Source organism: Tachyglossus aculeatus, chromosome X1 (genome assembly GCF_015852505.1).
Source record: "Tachyglossus aculeatus isolate mTacAcu1 chromosome X1, mTacAcu1.pri, whole genome shotgun sequence".
Taxonomy (NCBI): Eukaryota; Metazoa; Chordata; class Mammalia; order Monotremata; family Tachyglossidae; genus Tachyglossus; species Tachyglossus aculeatus.
Window position 1 is genome coordinate 109970803 of NC_052101.1, and position 21305 is coordinate 109992107.

Consider the following 21305-nt stretch of genomic DNA (forward strand, 5'->3'; position numbering starts at 1 on the left):
CACCAAGATTCATCTTATCACAGAGTTTTTACCTGCCCCGGGCCCACAATTTCTTCTCAATCCTTAGGAGCCACAGGGTCCTGGGGTAGGTTTTCCCTGTCTTGCCTAAAAGTTGTTTTCTCCATTGGCTAGAACCCAACCGCTGCTCAACCCTGCTAAACAGGAAAGCTCAGCTGAACTTTGGCGGTCAGAAGCAAAGATGCTCAGTAAGACCGTTCTAATAAGGTGATCTCGGAAACTATCCGCACTATTATAATACCTGTTGCTTGGATTGGGTCTTGATTTCTTTTTGCTCTAATGTGGTGCTTCAGTTTCCTCATCTATAAGATGGGAAGAAAATACTTGTTCTCCCTCCCCCTTAGACTGGGAGTCCCATGTGGGACAAGAACTGCGTGATCTGACTGCATGTCTATCTTCCCCTGTGCTTGGCCCGGAGTGAGCGCTTAAGTGCCAAAATCGTAATTATTTGCTCTTCGGGTTGAAATGAAGACACACTTGTTCGCCGTGTGACCTCGGTTAAGTCACTTCACTTCTCCGGGCCTCAGTTACCTCATCTGCAAAATGGGGATTGAAACTGTGAGCCCCATGTGGGCCTGGGACTCGTGTCCAACCCGATTTGCTTGTATCCATCCTAGCGCTTAGTACAGTGCCTGGTACATAGTAAGCGCTTAACTAATACCACAGTTATTATTACCCCTACTGAATTCAGCTGCGCTCAGTTCGCATGAGCTCCAAAGAGCCCGAGGGTGTCGGACGTATTTTTAAAAAGACTATAAAAGCCATCTCTCAGCATGGCATAGTGGATAGAGCATGGGCTGGGGAGTTGGAAAGGTCCAAGATTCCAATCCCGGCTCTGCCGCTTGTCTGCTGTGTGACCTTGGGCAAGTCACTTCACTTCTCTGGGCCTTGGTTACCTCATCTGTAAAATGGGATTGAGACCGTAAGGCCCACATGGGACAGGGACTGAATCCAACCCGATTTGCTTGTATCTACCCCAGCGCTTAGTACGGTGCCTGGCACATAGTAAACGCTTAACAGATGCCATAACTATCATTATTATTATCATCATCACAGAATGCACTGGAAAATATTCCTCATTCCTCGGGATCAGGATGTCTCAACAAACCTTACCTGAAGTACATTACTCTCGGCCTCCTCCCCGGTGATAACTTCCACCTTTTCCAGGAGGCATTTCCTCGCTGTTGCCTTGGTGTAGGCTGCCGCGGATTCTGCCAGTGATTCTGAAATATTATTAGCTAAACAACATTTTAAACATTTATTTACGGAGGGGACTAGTTAGAGTTTCAAAGGAAAAGAAAGGCTTGGATCTCTGCAATTAATTTTCTAAGAGCAATGGGCTTTTTCAGAGAACATTGAAAACTGATCAGATTTTCTGGTCTTTTTTTTTTTTGCTCAGGGAACTGTAATTTACAAAGCTGCTGGTCAGAGATAGACAGGGAGCCTAAAACAGTACAGGAAATAGGTCTCCAATTCTGTCTAGTGACCACAAGAATGCTTATACTGCCAGGAACGGCTCTCTTCCTCTCCTGCTTACTGGATTGAGCACAGTCCTGGGAGTCAGAAGGATTTGGGTTCTATTCCTGGCTCCACCACATGTCTGCTGTGTGACCTTGAAGCAGCTTGGCTCAGTGGGAAGAGCCCGGGCTTTGGAGTCAGAGGTCACGGGTTCGAATCCCGGCTCCGCCACATGTCTGCTGTGTGACTTTGGGCAAGTCACTTAACTTCTCTGAGCCTCAGTTCCCTCATCTGGGAAACGGGGATGAAGACTGTGAGCCCCACGTGGGACAACCTGATTACCTTGTATCCTCCCCAGCGCTTAGAACAGTGCTTTGCACATAGTAAGCGCTTAACAAACGCCATCATTCATTCATTCATCCATCTGAAAAATGGGGATTGAGAGTGTGAGCCCCATGAGAAAGCCATTCAATACATAAACATTTTCAACTGCTGAGGGTAAAAAACAAAATGAGTTGGACAAATGAGAGAAAATCCAGCATAGTAATACTGTTGGCCTACCCTACAATTACACTTCCCTAAAGCTGGCACCTCAGTGCAGTGGCTGAAATTGTGCCCCGTGGTGAGGATGTACCCAGTTTGGTTGTGACTGGATAATGAACTCCCCAGGTGTGCTTAATTCATTCCCCACCAGCACATCTTCCAGTCTCAAGAACCACGGTGTAGGGAGAGGACACACTATTTGTCAAACTTTGGGGAGCCCCAAAATTTCACAACTGGAGACTTCTGAATGGGCTCCAGGGTTAGGGGATGAGGACAGACACTGCCCAGTAGGGCAATTAGGGCTCTAAATATTCAGCAGGTTTGCGGCATATTGCCTTTGGAAACTCCAGGCGAGACCTGACAAGTAGACGGCTTAGTCTTATGAATTACTATTCCACATCAAGCCCACTGCCCCCCCACACCAAATCATAAAATAACAGCTCAAATATGTGCCAATTTTTATATTTCAAGATATTTGCATTTCAAAGTGAATTCTCTGGTTATATATTTGAAACCTAATTACTCTGTGTTCAAAATATTTAGAGACCTACCATGTAAAATGAATGTGCCTGGCATTTATTTTCCATCAAGCACCAAAGAAATAAATCTTACAAAAGCACTCCAATGTGTTTTGCAAAATTATGCTTCCATAAAGAATTTAGCTTTTAAATGATCTGATTGGGAATTACTACATTTCCCAAAACCCTTACCCCACCACTTTAAGAGTTAGGGGTAAATCAGCCAATCCTCATGGGTACCAAGAACTTTTATTTATTACATATTTACCTTTATCAAGAGTAGATTCCTGTGAAGATGACTCAGACACTGATTCAGTAGCAGCATTTTCCTTGTTGGCATCAGTATTAGCTTCGCTTAATTTTGGTGGACTCTAGAAAAGCATAAAGACATACATGAAATGAGGATTTATTTATGCAAGCAGACCAAACTATGAAATTGAAACCTTTTAAATTAGAATGCCGCTTTAGAGGTAAGCTCCTTGAGGGCAGGGATCATGGCTTCTATCTCAATTGTACTGCCCAAAGCACTTCATTTAGGGCTCAGGGCACAGCACGTGCTCAATAAATAATACAGCTTGATTTTCAGGGCATCAGAGTCTGATTCAGCTTGGGTCTTTTCCTACTTCCCTTTCCCTTGGGTCAAATTTGGGCAGTCAATTTTGCCATGTTCTCCTGCCTAAAGACCAATGCTGTGCTGGAGACAAGTCTCAGTGAATGGAGACTAGGCCCCTCAATTCTGTCATTCACATCCCTGTTCTCCGCCAAACATCCCTGCTACCAATGGCAGTTTGGTTCTAAGAGGGCAGGGTGTTGTCTTTAGGGAACAGAGTTGAATAGGTTGTCATCTTTAAAGGTGTTGATGCTCACGCTCTCCCCATTCTGTCTAAAACTCACTCCTCTTACACATCCAGCAGACCACTGCTCTCCCCATCTTCAAAGCCCTTCTTAAATCACACCTCCTCCAGGAGGCCTTTCCTGATTTCTCTCATCTCCACACCCCAAATTCCCCTAAATTGCCACTTCAGCACTTCTGTGTCCCCTAAATACTTGTGTAACTCAGACCCACACTGAAGCACTTACACTTTATATTCTATTGTTTTCTCCTACCTGTAGTTTATATTAGTGTCAGTTTCCTCTGCTAGATTGTAAGCTCCCTGAAAGCAGGGCTTGGGTCTACTAATTCTATTGCACTCTCCCAATCGCTTACTGCAGTGCTCCGTGTACAGTGAGCACTCAATAAATATTACGACTGGAGTCTCTTATGCGATAGCCTCAATCCCTTCCCTTTAATGTATTCTCTATAGTCTCTAGCCCCGAGAGGATGGTGTCCATTTTCTAAAGCTATATAAAAACGAACAAACAAAAAAAAATCCCTGAACGTCTGGGAATAGAGGTATAAATGGCCCTGTCCCAACTCATATTTTCACTGCATGTTTATTTGACAACGTGAGCCTGTTTGGATACAGTCCACCCGTGTCAGCACAATTTGTGCACATGCACACAATGTCAGAATGATTAATACAGTGCAAGCTTTCATGAAAGTGGGACTTTACAGTAACGCAATCTCTGTGTTATAGAACGAGGCGGGCTATATATTCTCCCAAGAAAACTGAGGTAATGTATTGGCAATGCAGCCTAAATGCTGGGACAGAATTTTGCTGCTTAGGCAGCACACTGACTAACGATGCAGTGACGGACAAGGAATTAGAAAACAGAACGGAAATGGCTGACATCCTTGGGGAGACGGTCCTGCAAAGCGAGGGGAGGGGCGGGCAGCGTGGGATCAAGGCTCCCGACCAAACTCCAAGACTACGGGCCTGTCACGCCGTCCAAACTTCTCTACCGCTGGGAGACCTGGATCCCGCACAGGCACCGTATACGGCTCCCTGATCCATCAGCGACCCTTCCGGGCCAGACTCAATATCCATAGGCAAGATAAGGTCACGTCCAGTGAAGTTCTGAAGCGCTGTCTCCTAGCATCGAAACTATGCTTACCTGAACACAGCTATGCTGGGAGGGACATTTAAGGAGAATAAACAACAGCGGGATATCCAAACAGCTGCTAAATGGAGAGCTGAAACTGGGAAACCAAAAGCAAGGAGGGCAGAGGAAATGTTTAAGGACACGGTAAAATGTAGCCTCAGACAATGCTGCGTCCCAGCTGGAAATTGGGAGTCAATTGCTGAGGAGAGATCTGGATGGCCCCACTGCCATCGAGAAAGGTGTGACTCTGAGGAAAAGCCTCGGACAGAAACAAGGAGGCAAAACGGAAAACAGTGCCAGGAGCTACAAACATTCAATACAACAAGACAACCAGGGTCCGCCTTTCTTTTGCCCTATGTGGCCAGGATGGTAATTTCCACATGGGCCTTTTTAGACAGACAGATACACATTTCACCGTCACTGCTGTGTCTTTCTGAATATTAAGGATAATTACATAGACAACAGCTACAATAAACTGGAAGAGTCAATTCCTTATTGTTAAACTGTTTCACAGAGAAAAGGAGATTCATTATGGACAGCATAATCCCTTGGCTGAGTCTGTGCATGCTGACACGTCTTTCCAATGCAGCAGGTCAATCAATCCATGGTACTGATTCAGTGCTTACTGCGTGCGGTGCACCATACCAGGCTCTCGGTAGACTATAATAGAGTTGGAAGACCCAATCCCTTTCCTCAAAGAGCTTTCCATCTCCTATCCAGGTGTCTCAGACCAAAAAAAAAAGTATCTCCTACATTGAAATACTAACCTTTCCACCTATTTGCTCCCACCCTCATTTCAACTCATCCTGACTGTACCACTCGTCTGCTGTGTGCCCTTGGACAGTCACTTTACTTTTCTGTGCCTCAGTTACCTCATCTGAAAAATGGGGATTAATGCTGGGTGTCCCATGTGGGACATGGACTGTGTCCAACCTGATTAGTCTGTATCTTCCTCAAGAACTTAGAACGGTATTTGACACAAAGTAAGCGCTTAATACCATTATTCCTATCATCATCATCGCTATTATTATTGGGGGATACTGTACTCGATTCACCCATCCCTGCCCAAATACTGTGTTGCTCCAAAACCTGAGTACTCCTCCCCAGCTCCATTTTGCTCTACCAAAAGAAAGGTTCCTCTCAGATGACCATGGAAGCAATTCACACCAATTATCCACATCAATTGAAGAATGCTATTAGGCAGAGAATTGAAAATCGTTCCCTACTCTCGGAGGAACAAGCTCTCTTTGCAAGCCCTACTCTTACAGAGGACCATGTCCCGTGCTGAATTCAGTACCTACCAGTCACCCAGGCATGTGATTTGAAGGTAGTCTCTACCTCCCTTCTCTCTTTTCTCCCCACTTTCAGCACTCTCGTATTCTTCGTCTATGATACTCTTGAACCTTCCCATTCTTCTAGAGTCCCGCCCACACAGCTCCAGTCTTAACTCTACTTACCTCTTATTGGGACAGCTATGATGGCCTCTTTCCCTACTCTAGTCTACCTTACCTGTGGTGAGAATCACATTCTTCAAACACTGAGCTGAACGTGTCACCCCCTCCTCTTGGAAGCCAAATTCAAATAAACCCTCATCACTGTACTTTCCTTCCCTCTTTTCTGCATCAAACCACACTCACATGCTCTCCAAAAAAAACCAAACCCCACCCCAAAACTGAGCTCCTCTAGACTTTTATCAGATTAACCCCACCTGGCCTAGTCCCTCCAATTACTCCCAGCACACCTTATCCCTGCAAACATTAATGCAAGTTTTTTGTGTTGTGTTAGCATCTCAATACACCTACTAATCTAAAGGGGCAGGGGAGAGCGATGGGTGGGACCAGACTGTGAGAGAGCTGGTCTAGGGGAGTCTGTGGGGCTGGTGAGAAGTCTGGCCTCGAGAAGTCCAGATCTCCCGCTTCTCTCTGCTTCCTACAGTTAGTTGGGTTTCTTCCAGGTCCACCTCTGCCCTTTCTTGAAAAGAAAGGGTGGCACAGGTTTCAGAGACCAACTAACATCCTTTCCATACTGACTCAGTGGGAGGCAGCGTGGCTTAGTAGAAAGAGCCCGGGCTTGGGAGTCAGAGGATGTGGGTTCTAAGTCAAGTCTAAGTCTTGGGCAAGTCACTTAACTTCTCAGTGCCTTAGTTATCTCGTTTGTAAAATGGGGATTAAGACTGTGAGTCCCACATGGGACAACCTGATTACCTTGGATCTACCCCAGTGCTTAGAACAGTGCTTGGCACACAGTAAGTGCTTAACAAATACCACAATAATAATATCCCATGATGAAGGGTTGACAGATCCCCAATGTATTTATTGAAGAGCGCTTACTGTGTACAGAGCACTCTACTAAATATTTGGGAGAGTACAACAGAGTTGGTATACACGTTCCCTGTCCACAGGGAACTTACAGTTTAGAGGGGGAGACAGACATTAAAACAGACTGCTTATTTTATATCTAAAACTTATAGGAGGCGATGTTGTCTCAACCATCGGCAGAAGACCTCCCAAACCTGCTCCTTAACTTCTTTGAAAGACTGGACTCTTAAAAAACACACAAAAAAAAACAACTTACCAACACCCTCTCACTCATGTTCTGTCCAAAGACAAATTTATTGCTGGAGGCATCAGCATTGTTTGTTGAATTCTCTAAACTGGAAACAAGAGCTACTATTAGTACAGTACAACCAGTATGAATAACATTAATTCAACATCTTCAAAGACTCCTAATGAATCCATATCCAAACGAAGAAAAGTTACAGTCAAGAAAAATATCTGTCTGCCGCTGCACTCGTGTTGAAAAGAAAATGGCAGGTGTGAGCAGGTGGAAGGCAATTAAAAGATACCTGAGTTCAAGAAAAAAAGAAGACATGTGGGAATGGAGCAGCCTTGTGGTGCTTTTGCTCCTTCCTCTCAGAGGATGCAGTCCCAGGCAAGCTGGAAACCCTTGGCCATGAGTTTCGTATGCCCGCACACATTCACTCTCTCATACCCACCCTCACCTCCAATATTCTATCAGCGCATCATAATCGTGGTATTTGTTATGTGCTTACTATGTGCCAGTACACTGTGCTGAGCACTGGGACACAGAGAAGATAATCAGATCAGCCACTGTGCCTGTCCCATGTGGGGCTCACAATCTTATTAGAAGTTGGGAGGGCAGGACCTGGCTGCTAATCCCAGCACCGCCACTTGCCTGCTGTGTGACCTTGGGCAAGTCATAACTTCTCTGGGCTTCAGTTTCCTCATCTGTAAAAAGGAGATTCGATACCTGTTCTCCCCTGTACTTAGACTGTTAGCCCCACGTATGGACAGGGACTGCGTCTGATCTCATTAGCGGGCATCTACCCCAGCACTTAGTTCTGTGCTTTGCATATTGTAACCACTTAAATACCACAATTATCATTATTAATAATAATAGCTATCTTCCCCCCACTTTACAGATGGGAAAAAATGAAGCAATGAGCAGTTAAGTGACTCGCTCACGGTCCTAAAACAGCCAGGATCAGATCTGATCCCATCCTATAATGATTCTATTGGATTCCTGGGAACGATCCTGATAATATTAGGACCATTTAAAAAAGAAAAAAAAAAAAGAAAAAGAAAAAAAGAAAGAAAAAGAAAATCACACGCTTGATTGGCTAGAAACCTTGGAGTCAGGACTGTACTCCCAGCTACCACACAACTTGATCAGGTCAACTGGGCTATGTCTACACTCTACCAAAAATTATCCTGTGGAAAATACCTATTATCATTTACACACACTCTGCCCTGGAGATCTGGGAATTCTTTGGAAATACTGACTATTTTCCAGGTAAGAATGATTCAAAGCAGCCTGCATGGCGAGTAAGATTTATGTAAAGTGCTGCCTTGAAGAAAAAAAAATCTGAACCCCCTTGGGTGGATGACGTCTCCGAATCCACTTCGCCTGGAAAAGCGGTACTGTGGACTGTAAGGCTCACACAGATTGGGACACGAGCTTGTCGGCCCCACTTTGAATTGCCAAAAGCAGCAGTCACTTACCGTAACCCAAGTTCTCCGGAGCCGTGTGGATATGCCAGATGATCACTCTGGTAGCCGCTCCCGGATACCCCCGGACTCGTCCTTGTAAAGCTCAAGGGGACGCCTCTCTAGATAGCAGGCAGCCTGGCCAGAAACAGGTCAGGCTCTGCCCCTCCCATGTTCCCAGGGAGGCAGGGCCCCTTCTCCCCTCCAGTTTCCCGACAGAGCCAGAGCCCTGCCGAAGAGAGCACAAAGAGAAAAAAGGAACCGCCCTCAAAAGAGGGGAGGAGGGCGGGGGGGGGGGGGGGGGATCATCTGGCTTGTTCACACTCTTTCAGAGAACTCAGGTTATGGTCAATAACCTTTGCTTCTCCAAAGTAGAATCAGGGACATGCCAGATGGTCACTTTTGGCGATTCCATAGCTGGTCCCAGTTAGACTGTCAGCTCCTCAGGGGCAGGGATCAAGTCTTCTACTTCTATTGCACTCTCCCAAGTGTTTAATCCATCCCAGTGCCCTGCACCCAGGAGGTGTTGAATAAATACCACAGATTGGTCAGTCCCAGAGAGGTGGTGGGACTGACACCACTGAAGCAGGTGCTGCGAGACAGACCGACCAAAACAGCGCTCTCTCCCTACAGGCCACATTCAAATAGTGGCTGATGAACTGAATGGAGACTCCAACGGAGACACTGGTCAGGGCTGGTATGGTGACTGCCCAACCCCTGATGCGGGTGGGTGGAGACCCCATTCGTTACAAAGACAAGCACGGTTAACGAGCCATTTCATCCTTATCCTCTTTGGGGGCCTCCAGCCAACAGCTTAACTAGTCTTGCTAGTCGTGTTCCAGGCAAATCCCTACAGCTGAATGGCTAGCGAAGAACTTGGGGGGCATCGCCTGCACTCGACCGGTTTCTGACTTCTGTCTTCCGGGGAAGAGGCTCTGATTCAACATGTGGGGGAAACCCTGATGGCCATCCAGAGTGCTGTCCCCAGGGACAACGAAGCCAGAAGCTTGACTTGGGAGGAAAAACAAACCAACAGCAGCCAAGGCTTCGCCGCCATCCACTTGGGACACGAGGCGCCAAATGTAAACACAGGAAAACCCCTTTATGGAAAAAGTTCCCCCAAGACCAATAAGAAGCAGAGAGGGTGGCTGACCGGGCCCAGGCAGACAGTTAACTAGGGAACTCCCTTCCCCATCTACCTTAAGGGATGGGGGTGGATGAAAGGGGACAGCACTCCAAAGCTTTCAGGCAACGGAAACCCTCTCGGTCGGGCCAATGGGGTGGGGGGGGTAGGGGGAGAGTCTAACACCCTCCACCAGCCCAGGTCGATAGCTTACCTGAAGGGTGTCTCCAAGGTCTTCACAGCACAGGAGGGAAACTGGAAGGGAGAAAGAATCCCTCCTTCCTGGGAACCCGGGAGGGGCAGAGCTCGACCTCTTTCTGGACAGGCTGCCTGCTAGTTAGGGAATCGTCCCCTTGAGCTGCACAAGGAGGCGTCCGGGATTTGGGGAGGGGGGATCTGGGAGCGGCTACCAGAGTGATCATCTGGTGTGTCCCTCGCCCACCATTACAGGGGTCTCTAACTCAGGCTTCTCATATGTAAAGCGGGGATGATATTACTAGTCTTCTACTGTCCCAAGACTGTTAGGAGCAATAAACGGACTCAAAAGGTCTATAAAGCCAGGAACTAGACACTACATAAAGCCAATGATTATAGTCACTACTCATGACAAGCCAATACTTCATAAACCTTTTTATACCCCATCTGAATCTTCTCAGTCCCTAGAGGAAGGAAGGCAATATACTCGGTTCTCCTACAACACAGGGGTCGTAAATGCCACGTTGAGGAGGAAAAGCCGTAGCCGTAAGTCTGACGCTACGGACACACCCAAGTTGGCACAAACGGTTTCTTCCCACCCCGCGGCATTCTGCCGGCCAAGCGTTCCCTAACTCCAAACCAGGGGCCCAGCCAAACCGTGGGGCCAAAACCCGCTGTACAGCAGAACTGAGCGCACAGGCCAGTATACCTATAATAGGTGTTTTCACTATGGCTTTTCGATAGGATGCTGTCGGGAAGTTGGGAAACGTTCTTCTGACTGCACCCATCAATCTGGATACCAGAAAGTGGAGGAAGAAACAGTTGCGCGCATATGGACGCAGTGTCTCAAAACTCAAGTTTTCCGATCGTGGGATCGGTCAAGAAAGTAACTCCGATGTTGCAGGAGAATGGAGTGGATTCCCTTCTATCTGGTAGCATTTCTGCACTTAGGAGTGATGGGAATTTTTTTTAAGTGTCTGCTATGCAATGTGATCCGACCAGAGCTCTTTGGCCAACAACTGTCGGCTTCTTCTAAAGAACTTGCAGACGAAACACGGCTCCCCTTTGATTCCTGTGACCAAAGGAGCAGCACGGTTGTTGTACGGAACAAAAACAGTGCTGCAAAGAACTCAGTGTTCTTGCCCTGCCTTGCTTAGTGAACCGTTTCCAGGTTATACACTTTGGCAACCGAGTATTGGTACCCATCTTCTTTAAAGCCATCTAGGTTCATTACCAGCAAGTGCATGTGTATGTTATCATCCCCCTCATCAAAAAAAGTTCTCTTGGATTTCTGAGGTAACAGTCTGGTAGATTAAACTACCTTTAATTAGATTATTAGCCTATAGCAAATTGATATTAAATTATAGCATCTCACCTGGGACTGATGTACTGTAGGAAATAATTGGTTGCAGATGGTGTTTCTGTACTCAGATGACCAGCATTCTGAATATCAGCTGTTTCATTATTTTCACTTCCCAACTGAAAAACAGAAATCCAAATTATATATACATAATGAATGATATGCCACCAATAACACTAGTTTGCCAGAACTCTGAGAAACAGATTTCCTAAGTAAGTTGTTGGTTTGGAGTCTAGCCGATTCTATACTACGTACATTAATCATTACATTAATTAAGAATGGATAAAAAGGTAAAAAGAGAAACCATTTCTAAAATACTTTAAAGGTCTGGGCTTCTCAGAACAGAGCAGCAAAATCAAATGGAGACTCTCAAATGCAATAACAGCAATCTAACTTCATATGGTGCATACCTCCAAGGAGATTGAAGCCCTAGAGTAGTGTCTCATTTGGAAAATTCAGCAAATCCTCACAAAGACTCTGTGAGGGAAGGAGCAGAGACTGAAATTTAGTCATCGAGTGGCCTAGCCAGAAACAGCTCTGGCTTCTGGACTCCTCATCTACTTTCTAGTTTCAATTCTATTTATTAGGTTTTTACTTTATGCAGAGCACTGAGCAAAGCACTTGGAAGAGTACAATGACAGAGATGGTAGACACGATCCTTCCTCACAAAGAACTTGGTAGATGTGATTTCTGCCCATACAGGAGCTTACAGGTCAGAAGGAGAGACAGACATTGAAAAATAAATTACAGTTAGGAGAAATGGCAGGCTATAAGGACAGCCATCAGACCAGATTGCCGCTAACAGCAGCAACAAATAACCCAAAACCACCTAGTCCCAGACAAATTCGATATTCAGGACAAATTACTGTGATCGTGTAAAAACATTTGATGCATTTATTAGCTTGCTTCTGGGACTTATATTTTATGAAAAATGGAATTCCTGGCAAATTTCATCATCACCTCCCAAGCTTTCAAGGCTCGCCTCCCCCACCCCACCCCCCTCCCCGGCAAAAGAGCTTGTTAGTAAAAGGGATGTCAATCACACAGAATTTTTTCAGCTACCGGAGAGAGGTAGAGTGCTAACTATCTTTCATAACATCATGCCAATATAGAAAATACATAATTTTTCTACTGATAGTGAATCCTCTGCCATAACTGATTTCTTCTCTCACAGCTGGAATATTAAACAGCTGTTGAATAATAATACTAAACTTTCTGATATGAGTCAGTTCACTCCATATTTTTACCTCTGAAGAGGGAGTGCTGTTTGACATACGGTAACAAAGCAGGAATGACTTGCCATGGTACGAAGCATTAAACCATGATCCTCTTCCCATCTTTTCATATAAAAGGGGATACCCGTACAAGAAAGTAAATTCCAAAGACTTTTTCTTCATTACTGCTCTTTAAGGAACATCTCAATACTCACGCTAGATTCAGTGGATATTTACTATAACAGAGTACGTTCAAAGGCACAGCATGGATACTGAAAGCCAGATGCTGCTTTGGCTGAAGGTATTCTGCAGAAGAGAACTCAGAGCATGCCTCGCACTTAAAGGCTAGCTTCATCCATCAGACTTTATCAACCAACAAGGAGAGGTATGCCAATGGGCTGATCAGATGCTTCAGGACTGCCACATCCAGTTTAGGCCCAAGATATTTCTCTTTAAAAAAAGGTGATCACACTCAAAAATGTTTCTCCCTTTGTTGAGCTTGGCGTGGGGAGTAATGCCATTTCATCGGTCAACAGCTCATGCCAGTTTGAGTGCTCTATTTAGATACTTGAATTCCATCCCTCAAATTTTGCTCAAGTATATATTTTGGGAATTTTATTCATTATTTCTCTCCCCTCCTCCCGTCACCTCCCAACCTCACAATTTCATCCTTTGAAGTATCGCTAGACTCACTTTTCTTGGACTTTTTTTTTTTTAATGGTAACTGTTAAGCACTTGCAATGTGCTAGGCACCGTAGTAAATGCTGGGAAAAATACAAGCTAATCTGGTTGGATGCAGTCCATGTTCCACATGGGACTCACAGTCCTAATTCCCATTTTACAGATGGGGGAACTGAGGCACAGAAAGTGACTCGCCCAAGGTCACACAGCAGACAAGTGGTGGAACTGGGATTAGAACCCAGGTCCTTCTGACTCTCAGGCCCGGGCTCTATCCACTAGACCTCACTGCCTTGTCCTAAAAAGAGAAGCAAAACTTAATCTTAGGTGAAGAGCACTGATTTAAAAATCCTTTTATTTAATCTACATGTTTTCTTTTTAACCTTCTTGCATCATTCAGGCCCGCTGAAACAGGTCTCTTTGCAGCACCCTTGTGCCCGCCTTGTCTTTAACTGGAACGGCCAGAAAGAGAGACGCTCGCTGTGGGACTGCTTGCCATGACATTTCCAACTCGTTTTGAAAGTTGAACTGAGGTGTTTTGAAGCCAACTGTGGGACTCACCCCAGTATACAGCCCTCTCTGTCCTTCAACAAAGCAGTGGGTTGGAAAGCCCAGCCCCATCCAGTCTTAAGAGTCAGGGTTGCAGTCCCCTAATTCAAGCGATGAAGTAATAGTCCCTCACTACTCAGAGATCTTGGTACTGGGCCATCAGTTGCCGGAATTTTGTCATTCTTCATGGGTCTAATCGGGGTGACTTCACTAGGTGTTAGAAATCACAGTTATGTCTTCATGTGAGCAAGTTAACTATTCTTTGTAGGGAATCATCCTCAATGGGGGAAGATGTATTAGAGAGACTGCCCAAGGGCCGTCGCCGGCTCTTCCCTTCGGTGACGCTGAAGTGGCGTGCAGGGGGCCGTCCATGTTCTTCGGAAGTGCATGGAGCGGAGGGAAGACCTCGGTTTGGCTACTGAAAGCAGCACCTTGCATCTCAGGTCAGACTGTCATTTTTATTGAGCGCTTCCTGTGCACAGAGCACTGTACTGAGCGTTTGGGAAGAGTACAATATAGAAACACGTTCCCTGCCCACAATGAGTTTATAGAGTCCAGAGGACTGGCTTGGCTTTGGCCTGCTTTTTCAATCCAGTGCAATTTACTTATCGATTATCTGGTTGGTTGCACTAATCTGCCTGATCCTCCCCCCACCTCCAATCTCCAACGGGGTAATGGACTCTCCTGTGGAAAATGTCGGGGGCGGTGGGGGGGGAGCCTCGCTCCTTTAGAAGATCTCAGAGCTGAGAGCCTGGGCGAAGGGATTCAAGTGAGGGTGTTTTTCCCGGCGCTACGTGCCCGCTCTCATCCCCTGCCCAGTCGCGTTCTCGCTGGGGCACAGAGAGCAACGAGTAGGAGGGTGGGCACATCACGAAGGGCACGCAAAGTTCCTTTTGACGTGTAGGACCCTTTTACAGCTGAAGCGACCGCAGCGTAGTGCCAACGCTGTGCTGTAGTGCCACGAACTAGCAGCTGCTGCAGTCTTTGCCGCCCACGTTAGCCAGCTATTTTCAGGATTCCTGCTGAGCCTGTCCACTTTGCAGAACGCCCTGGGTGGTCCTTCGGTCCAAAACCTTCACCACTGACGGTATAGCTCTAGCAGGCACTCCCCTACTTCTAGCTGTTACACCCCCCCACCGCAGTGAGGTGTGGGTCGGACTTTGGGGGAGACCAACGGAGTAAAGAAGGGCCGTGTAGTACATCCAGCCATATTCAACCTATTTCACACAGCCATATTAGAGGACACAACAAGGGTTCTGGAAGTGAACGTCAGAATATCATCTCAATCCTCTGTTGGAAACTTTTTCAACCCAACAGGCTGGGAGTGCCACTGAATCACTCCTCCATGCTGACGACTATGTTCTGGAAGCAAGCACGCAAGAATACATGCAGATGACCAAGAACTGCTTCTCAGAACCAGCAAAACACAACGGACTGACAATCAGTCGGACGACTGAGCTACGTTCCAGCCCTTACCTGGAAAACCCTTTATTCAAGGATCTTCACCTGGGACAGATGTACGCTGACACTGAATTCTGCTACCTAGGCAGCACACTGTCCAATGACGTCGGGATAGAGGAGGTAGAAAAATCAAATCAAGAAGGTCAGCAAGTCTTTGGGACACTGAGAGAATGGGGCACCAACATGGCATCAGGGATCAGACCAAATTAAAGGTCTTGAGGAGTAGGTAGTGGAAACTTTCCTTATGGCTGTGAGACCTGGACCTACCACATACGCCACATCCAGCACCTAGAACAGTTTCACCAAAGGCACCTACCTACATGCAATACTAAATGGCAAACAGGAAGACAGAATAACAAAAAACGTGGTCTTGGTAGGCAGCCCGTCTGCCCGTATTGGATGGCTCACTACACTTTGGTTTATCACAACACACCTTCGCCAGGTGTGCAATGTGAAAATGAACAAGAGTTGTAAACTCAAAGATCTGAAATGTGGCAATCATAAACAGGCATACAGAAGAACAGCTTTAAAAAAACACAATGAAACCAAACTTCAACGTAGAATAACAGCTGGGAGTCGGCAGAAGACGGATCATCCTGGTATATATACATATATATATATGTATATATCCATCAGTTAGAATATGGTTACGGAGTCAGGATGGAAGACTACAGAGAGAGCATCACACCAAGAGGGCACAACCAAACTGTGCACGACCCTGTGGATGGAAAATGCAAAAGCGCAGCATGGAACAAAACTCCGTGGATTACTCAAATTACCAAAATGCACTACAGAGGTATAGAACGGGAAGAGAGAACACAAATTAACTATTTTCAGGTTGGTGCTAGCATGCACACACACACACACACACCACCCCCCAACCCCCCCTTTGGATTGCCAGATCTTTCTAAAACTCACCTTGTCATTAGAGTCAGAGGGACTTCTCATTGCGGTATTATTTAGTGATTCAGATGTGGCTGCCCCAGCAGGTTCTGATGATACATTAACACCATTGGTGCCACTACTTGGAACTGTAACAAGAATTACAACAGTTTTGAACTCTAGATTGTATGTGGAGGTCCAATAACATGAAAAGTGGCAGGTGTCAGTTGCTTACTTCAAAACTATCTTTTCAACAGGGTGAAAATCAAGACAGCAACTATCTTCTAGATTTTCTTTGCACGCATCATCCAGAGGCAGTTAAGACTCAAAATTGTTTAGATGACTGATAAAAATCCTCAGAAGTTTAGGATATCCATGAAATGTTCACTCACTGTGTAAATACTTTAAGGCAAACCTACTGCAACTTCAACACTTTCTATGATCAATGGCACGATCCAATGAATGAAATCTTAGTATCAGTTTGAGCAACGCCCCGAAAACACCCTACTGAGCAACGCAGTAATCGAGTCTGGGCTTACAATGGGAAACAAAAGCCTGTTTTCCTGGAGGCTAGGGCTGGGGGAGGGAATGTTTGTAGCTTAAGTAGGAATCACATCTGGGGTGGACGATTGTGAAAACTCTCCACCTTTCAAGGGTTCGTCCATTCGTGCAATCGGATTTATTGAGTGCTTACTGTATGCAAAACACTGTACAAAGCGCTTGGGAGAGTAAAATATAACAATAAACAGAACATGTTCCCTACCCATAACGAACAAGCTTACAGTCTAGAGGGGGAAACATACATTGATATAAATAACTAAATTTCAGGGGTTGGTTGAAGTTGGCCTCTTGAACCCAATAGTGGCTACTTCACCTGTTCCCAAACGGCCCCTTATCTAAAACACCACCATAGTGTACTCAAGCGTCTCACTTTTACCATACAAAGATTTCTAGGTCTTTTTAAACAGAGATGATTAGAAAAACTGCTAACAGGATTGGTGGGGTGGGGAGGTAGCAGTTAACATAGAGCAAATTGTGTGACAACACAAAGCAACTCTGAAAAATGGCTTCAGGGACACCTATGCCAGCTTTCCTTCTCGTATCACAAAAACATTAAAGGGAAAAGCCATTTACCTGTCTGTGAGAGAGCCTTTGGCTGTGGGGCTTGTAATACTGCAGGGCGCAGCACACTCCTCTGTTGCTCCTTAGGTTTCTGGCTTGGGAGACCTAAAAATGGAAGCAACCTTTTCCAGAACTCACAGATTTGAGAGGCACCCATCACACAACTCAATACTGAAACAATTCATTTCCTAGGCAACTACTGGACATTTTCCTTATTAACACTCCATTTTATATTCCATTCCGAGCATGCTTCACTTTCAAAGCTATCAGAGCTCATTTACCAAGCTTTCCTGCATGCTTCCTGACAACTTTCCCAAATCCTTATATGCATTTAGGAAGGGGTTTTCCTGACTCTGCTCGGCTCCGGGCACCAAATTGATTCTGAAAGAATCATACAAGGAAATCCAGCATGTGCTCTATTCACAGTGATTCCAGAGTCAAACTGACCTACTGAAAAAAATCTATTAGTAAACTTCAAAAGTCAACTGTGACAATGGTGCAAGTATATGCAAAGAAATCCATGAGGCATCAGAATTCCTACTGCAATTAAAACAAACTTGAGACCACAGTATCACCTTGGCAAAGCATCAAAACAAGAAACACCCCAAAGAAGCAAAAAAGGGCCAGAACTAAGGTGGCAGAAGTTATTTTTTCACACAGTTTCACTCTTAGTGTTGGCTTTGTTGTTTCCTAAGAAAACATTAATCGCAACGTTTGTTAATCGTAACAAAAATACCGACTTTTGAGCACTTCGCCCTCTTTGCTCACAACCGACCAATTTGGGTGGGCACTGTACAGGCACACCCTGGTTTTCAACTACTCTGAAATAAAATCTATCTGGTGACAAAACCGAGTATGACAACTTACCTCAGCGTACATCCAGGCACCTCCAACCTAACACTCACCCTGTAGATATGGAAATCCCTCTCCCTCCTCCTGCAGCTTTGTGTCTACATATATCTAGCTATCTGTGTGCATGCACGTAGATATACATATATATATATATTTATATTTTCTAATTAAGCCTCTGCATTGTTCCCCTCTGAAACAAGCCTGGCTTGTTTTGAATATTTTTATCTTTAATATTAGCCTTAGGAGCAGCTGCTCGCTCCATTAACCTGTCCCTTAAACCTTCCCTTTCCCAGTTTCCCACCCTGCTCAAGGCCACGAAAAGAGCTGGTCTGGGAGAGGAGTGGGAAGGAGAGGAGGCAATGGTCACCTCCCAGTTGTCCGCCATCTGCCCCCTACCCCAATTCACTCCTTTGGCCTAGGAGGCACAGCAACTGGGCAGTAAGAGGGTGTTGCCACTAAGGTTAAAATTTAAGTTAAAAAAAGAGATAACGCTGGACCAGATAAGTTGTTGGGGGGTGCTGGGTGAGCTCGGGGTGTGGGGAGAGAGCAGGACAGTCACTGGGAACACGAGGCAAGGGTTATACTGTAGTCACCTGTAGTACTAGGCTGTTATGTCAGGGTTAAGTCTGGAATCGATCCTAATTTCTAAGAAGTACATCTACGGGAGAACATACCCCATAATATAACCACATCGATTTCATGGAACCGGGGCCCTGGTGCGTCATAGGGTGTACTTGGCTAGACAGCCAGGCTTCCATCACAGTTACACTACTCTCATCAAGCAAACATTCTCATTCCCTTGACTCACGAAAAGGTGGATCAATCTCACTCAACATAATCTCTCTTTTTCAATATACTTAGGCATTCAACTCAATCGATATTCTTCAAGGTTTCCAGTGCTGTGTTCAAGTCACTAAGACGGTTTGTAAAAGATGAACAATTTCCAAAATGATGTTCACACTGGCTGCGATGCGTTCATTGAAGGGGCTTCTTTGGGAGGCAAGGCCCTAGAAGAGCAACAGTCCTTTAATCCTCTTCTCCTCAGAAAATGGTGAACCTACCAGCACTGGGCGCCTGACCATGGATAAGTGTTGGAGGCTTCAGTCGAAATCCGCTGCTCCTTTCTTCTAAAAGCACAATACAAAACATAAGAAAGTAGATCCTGTAGTTGGATGGTTGAGTCAGGAATTAAAGCTGGGCAGAGATAACAAAACTCTGGGCCCTATGAAAGAAGGCCGAGTGGTGCACATTTCCTCTCCGATGCCTTGATGGGATCAGAAATGCTTACAAAAATGTCACAAAATAGTGCGACTCTCCCAACCCCAATGGAGCGCTCCTCTCTGAAATATATTATTCTTCTGCAGCACGATGGACTCAAAATCCGGGAAAATTGGAACGGCAAGAAGTTACACAAAAAGTTGATGGTTCTTGTGAAACGCTGCCCCGGCAATGTTAAATTAGGTGATGGTGGGGCCAAAAAGGAGACACAAGAACAGTTACTACAACGATTTTCATCGAGACTTCATCAAAATTAAACAGAGGTTGGCGAATCCAGGAGAAGTGAACAAATGCAAGATTTAAAAAAAGAAAAAAAAAAGGAAAAAAAAAAGCACACCCGGTTCTCCCAAATGCGGAGCTTGTACTCTTGTACAACCCCGCGTAAAGGACAACTCATACTGCAGTACTCACCCCGGGGTCTGATGCCGTGTGCATGCACACGGCCATCATTTCTTCCAACCCTGCATCATGCCGTATCCAGAGAGGCACAGAATGCCCAAAGAACTAATTCTGCTATCCTTCTCTAATTACAATGCATAATGAAAGCACACGTTCTGGAGGAACTGAGTGTGTGCTGAATAAATTTTAGTCATTTGCATTCCATTTGGACCAGGGAATGGAAAGCTAGCCTAGGAAAGGAAATGTGTACCGGACACGTTGGTTTGTGCATAGCCATCCCACTTTCAATGGGAAGGCTATAGGTTTAAGGACATCAAAGAAGGAACTGAAAGGAACTTGAATTGTGAGCAGTAAGGAAAGTTCTAGAAAGCAGGCGTTAACAGTGTTGAGGGAAACTCCCATGATACTCACGCTGTGTCTAACACCATTTCTTCCTACGCCGCATGGCACTATTCTAGACTTCCAGGCGGGGTCGAATGAATCCTCTCTAATTCTGCCATTGAGTTCTATCCAAAAACGGGTTCTTGGGGAGCTGGCTATCATTATATATCTAGCAAAGAAAGTGAATCCTTTTGGACAGAAGCACTTTAAAAAACACATCCCACCTAACCCTCAGAATCCGTCTACTTAGGCAGTATGCTGAGCTCCAAACTTAGAGCAGGATTTGAGGTCTATAGAATACGGAAGCAGAAGCTTTCTGTCAGGGGAAACAAGGGCTTCACAGGGGCCTTGACTTCTTTCTAGATCAGATAGCCAATGGCTGCACCTTCTAGGCATGCCAAACCCTGACATCTAACTGTAGTTGAAGAAAACCAGGGGGAGCCACACTATTTAAAATAAGACTACAAATGCTAATTTTCCTTATACGGGTGTATTATAAAATTATGGGACACACACACACAAACACACACACATATACACCCCCTTTCAACCTAATCAGGATCTCAAAACACTAAAAGTGTCTGAATCCAGGACACTACTGTGCCTTGGTTTGTGCTGGAGTTACCCATCTGATACCAAGCTTTTTGATCCAAAGATACATCAAGGAAGAGCCTAAAACAGAAAGGGACATTACCTTCTTGTTTATTCTACTGGCTCAAAGCAACATTATTTTCCCAGCATGGGAGAATCAAGAAAAATATGAACAACTGTCTCGAAAAGGACAAGGAGTCTTTTCTGATTTTAAATGACCTAGACCTATCTGCCAAGGGAATAGCATCACTCATACTCCCGTTCACCATCTGTTTCTCCTTAAAAAAAAAAAATGCCCCCAAATTTCAAATGGAAAAGAAATGTAAAGGGAAGCACCTGCATTAAATTCTTATGCAACTCACCTTGGCAAAACAACTTTCCACAGGGATCCAGGTCTTGCTCTTTCAGAGGTAACGAAATGTCACCCAATTAACAATTACGGTTTTGCCAAGCAACTTCAACTAGGGAAGTTGAGTCTCAAATACTAAATAGCTTAAAAGCAAAACATTTAATGTTAACAAGTTATAAGAACCAGTTGGGACATTCATGGAATAGGAAGGAAAGAGTTTTGGCAATTTTTGTTTTAATGTAAAATCTACTGACTCTGTGCTTGTAAAATTCACACTTCCTTCCATCTTACTCTTCTGCAGAGAAAGAAAAGGTTATTCCCCAGAGGTTTCCTTTAATGCAAGT

General features: G+C 45.2%; 1 protein-coding gene across 10 annotated transcripts in view; it reads right to left on the reverse strand.

The window, feature by feature from the left end:
- Nucleotides 1–21305, reverse strand: part of RANBP3 (RAN binding protein 3) — a 100081-nt gene that overhangs the window by 14279 nt on the left and 64497 nt on the right. For 5 of the 10 annotated variants that reach the window (XM_038771752.1, XM_038771747.1, XM_038771744.1 and 2 more), the window contains 7 exons: nucleotides 19025–19090; nucleotides 17124–17216; nucleotides 16026–16138; nucleotides 11221–11324; nucleotides 7095–7173; nucleotides 2806–2908; nucleotides 1132–1256 (listed from right to left, as the gene is read on the reverse strand). In XM_038771752.1, coding sequence (XP_038627680.1) covers nucleotides 1132–1256; nucleotides 2806–2908; nucleotides 7095–7173; nucleotides 11221–11324; nucleotides 16026–16138; nucleotides 17124–17216; nucleotides 19025–19090 — 683 coding nt within the window. The remainder of the gene's footprint in view (nucleotides 1–1131; nucleotides 1257–2805; nucleotides 2909–7094; nucleotides 7174–11220; nucleotides 11325–16025; nucleotides 16139–17123; nucleotides 17217–19024; nucleotides 19091–21305) is intronic. The other 5 variants (XM_038771748.1, XM_038771745.1, XM_038771753.1 and 2 more) reach the window with 3 other exon arrangements.